The following is a 2,680-nucleotide window of genomic DNA, read 5'->3' as shown; positions in this document are numbered from 1 at the left end:
TCATTCTTATTAGCAATATCTAAAAATGAATTCACAAATGCCGCTGCTAGCTTATCATTTGCACATTTAGAAGTCAAATCCAAGGATTATACTAATCAGTCAATAATATTAAGATTTTCGAATACAAAAATCCAAATTGCTTGAAACTCTTCTCTATTTAAACCCTTGCTCTTCTATCCAACAAGACACAAACCAATACCTTATCTATCATCATCACATATTTTCTTGCCCTAAAACTCGTCCTCGCAAACCAGACAAGTATATATAACAGAGTGTTATTAACACTAAAAACTCCCAAAAGATGTGTACTAACAATAACACACATTGTGTCAACATCTCAAGTATGCTTCCCAACTTTATCCCGAAGGAAGACGACGTTTTCTCCCGGCGTTGCATTTGGGTCAACGGGCCGGTCATTGTCGGAGCCGGTCCATCGGGCCTAGCTGTTGCTGCCGGCCTAAAACGCCAAGAAGTTCCTTATATAATCCTCGAGCGAGCTAACTGCATAGCCTCTCTGTGGCAAAACAGAACCTATGATCGTCTCAAGCTTCATCTTCCCAAACAGTTCTGTCAACTACCCAATCTACCCTTTCCCGATGACTTCCCGGAATATCCAACGAAATATCAGTTTATAGAGTACCTTGAGTCCTACGCAACCCACTTTGATATCCAACCTAAGTTCAACGAGACTGTCCAGTCAGCTAAATACGATGAGAGGTTTGGGCTGTGGAGGGTCAAGACTGTTTCGAGAAGCGGCCTACTCGGTTCTTGCGAGTTTGAGTATCTTTGCAGGTGGCTCGTGGTGGCAACGGGAGAAAATGCTGAGAAAGTGGTTCCAGAGTTTGAGGGTTTAGAAGATTTTGGTGGCGATGTTTTTCACGCTGGTGATTATAAATCTGGCGAGAGGTACCGTGGAAAACGAGTTCTAGTTGTTGGATGTGGCAACTCCGGCATGGAAGTCTCTCTTGATCTATGCAACCACAGTGCAAGTCCATCAATGGTCGTTCGTAGCTCTGTAAGTAAAAATAAAATAAAAATCAGTAAATAAAACTTCTAGGCCATGCACATCAAATATTTTTTAATTATAGTATGTCATCAAAAAATTACAATATTTAATATAATTTTTGAAAACTGTTATATTAAAATAATAATTATTTTTTGTTTTACCAATATAGATGCATTAATTTACAAGTTGGTTCTCAGTGTTTACTCTGTTGTTTTATCTGATGGAATAGGTTCATGTGTTGCCGAGAGAGATTCTTGGGAAGTCTACATTCGGAATAGGTGTAACAATGATGAAATGGATGCCAGTTAGGCTTGTGGATAAGACTCTGCTCCTTCTCACCAGGTTATTTCTAGGGAATACTGATAAGTACGGCCTTATGAGACCAGTACTTGGACCGTTAGAGCTGAAGAACACGTCCGGTAAAACTCCAGTTCTAGATGTCGGAGCCTTTTCTAAAATCAAATCAGGAAAGATCAAAATAGTTCCTGGAATCGTCAAGTTTGGCCCGGGAAAGGTTGAACTTGTGGATGGCCGAGTTCTAGAGATTGATTCAGTGGTTCTTGCGACTGGTTACAGAAGCAATGTCCCTTCATGGCTTAAGGTAGACAAAATATAAGCATTATATTATTCTAAGTCTGTCCCAAAAGATAAAAAGAAGTGTTTGGAATGTTATAATATGTTCATGAGAGAGAAATTACCGTTATGACGGTTGAGAGACGTTTGATAGATAGGGAATATCATATTTTAAATACTAAAAGTGTTGTTAGGTGTATTGTTGTTATGCAGGAGAAGGACCTGGCGGAGATTGGGATAGAGAAAAACCCGTTTCCAAAAGGGTGGAAAGGGGAGGCTGGATTATATGCGGTGGGGTTTACCAGACGAGGACTCTCAGGTGCGTCGCTTGATGCCATGAGTGTGGCTCATGATATTGCTAATGCGTGGAAAGAAGAAACTAAGCAACAGATTAAATCTGTCGCTGCTCGTCACCGTCGTTGTATCTCACACTTCTGACTTTTAACCAATTACTAGCTTTTGACCCGTGCGCCCGCACGGGTGTATGTTCTACATAATTATATGTTTTGGTTTGTTGCAAAAAACATTCATGTTAGTGTTTTTAGGTTATTGAGTTCTTTAAGAAAGTGTATCTTGTTCATTTTGTTAACGTCCATTTTTTAACTACGAAGTTGTATTCTTTTTATCATATTTTTCTTATTTTACTTGGTAAACTAAAAAATTAAGTGTAAAAATATTACAGTATTCTTTTTAGGTTGTGCGTGTTTTATTAAATTATACTATAAATTTTGTGATTTAAATTATTATTTAAAATTAGATTTTATAGATTATTTTTAAAAAAAATTATATAGACAGCAACAATAAAAAGTAATGAAAAAGTAACCCATAAAACATTCACAAAATATACAGATCTATAGCAATTTTTATTTACCAAGACCATTTTGATGGAATTGAATTGGGCAATTTGGTTTTGATTTTAAAATAGTGGACTTTAAACATTAATCGAAGTCCATATATTGTTTTACGGGAAAAGAAACAGAAACATATTTGCATTGACCCTCAGATAGTTGTTTTATGTTATTAATATTTTTGTACTAAAAGATATATTTCTAATATTTGGTGTACGATATTGAGTTTTTTGTGTTTAAATCATCTATTGTA

At 36.5% G+C, this 2,680-nt stretch overlaps 1 protein-coding gene across 1 annotated transcript; it reads left to right on the top strand.

Moving 5' to 3' along the window:
* The first annotated feature begins 301 nt into the window (after positions 1-301).
* On the top strand, positions 302-2,017 carry LOC108810725 (probable indole-3-pyruvate monooxygenase YUCCA7). Its single transcript, XM_018582814.2, has 3 exons — positions 302-1,015; positions 1,236-1,607; positions 1,793-2,017. The coding sequence occupies exons 1-3, from the start codon at positions 302-304 to the stop codon at positions 2,015-2,017; spliced, it is 1,311 nt and encodes a 436-aa protein (XP_018438316.2).
* Positions 2,018-2,680: the final 663 nt, after the last annotated feature.

Source organism: Raphanus sativus, chromosome 6, assembly GCF_000801105.2.
Source record: "Raphanus sativus cultivar WK10039 chromosome 6, ASM80110v3, whole genome shotgun sequence".
In the NCBI taxonomy this organism is placed as follows: domain Eukaryota; kingdom Viridiplantae; phylum Streptophyta; class Magnoliopsida; order Brassicales; family Brassicaceae; genus Raphanus; species Raphanus sativus.
This window is presented reverse-complemented; position numbering and strand designations above follow the sequence as displayed.

Excerpts from the sequence above, each read along its gene's own strand:
- LOC108810725 (XM_018582814.2), top strand. The coding sequence starts at position 302 with ATGTGTACTAACAATAACACACATTGTGTCAACATCTCAAGTATGCTT. Across the intron at positions 1,016-1,235 it reads CAATGGTCGTTCGTAGCTCT|GTTCATGTGTTGCCGAGAGA; the intron begins GTAAGTAAAAAT and ends CTGATGGAATAG. Across the intron at positions 1,608-1,792 it reads ATGTCCCTTCATGGCTTAAG|GAGAAGGACCTGGCGGAGAT; the intron begins GTAGACAAAATA and ends GTTGTTATGCAG.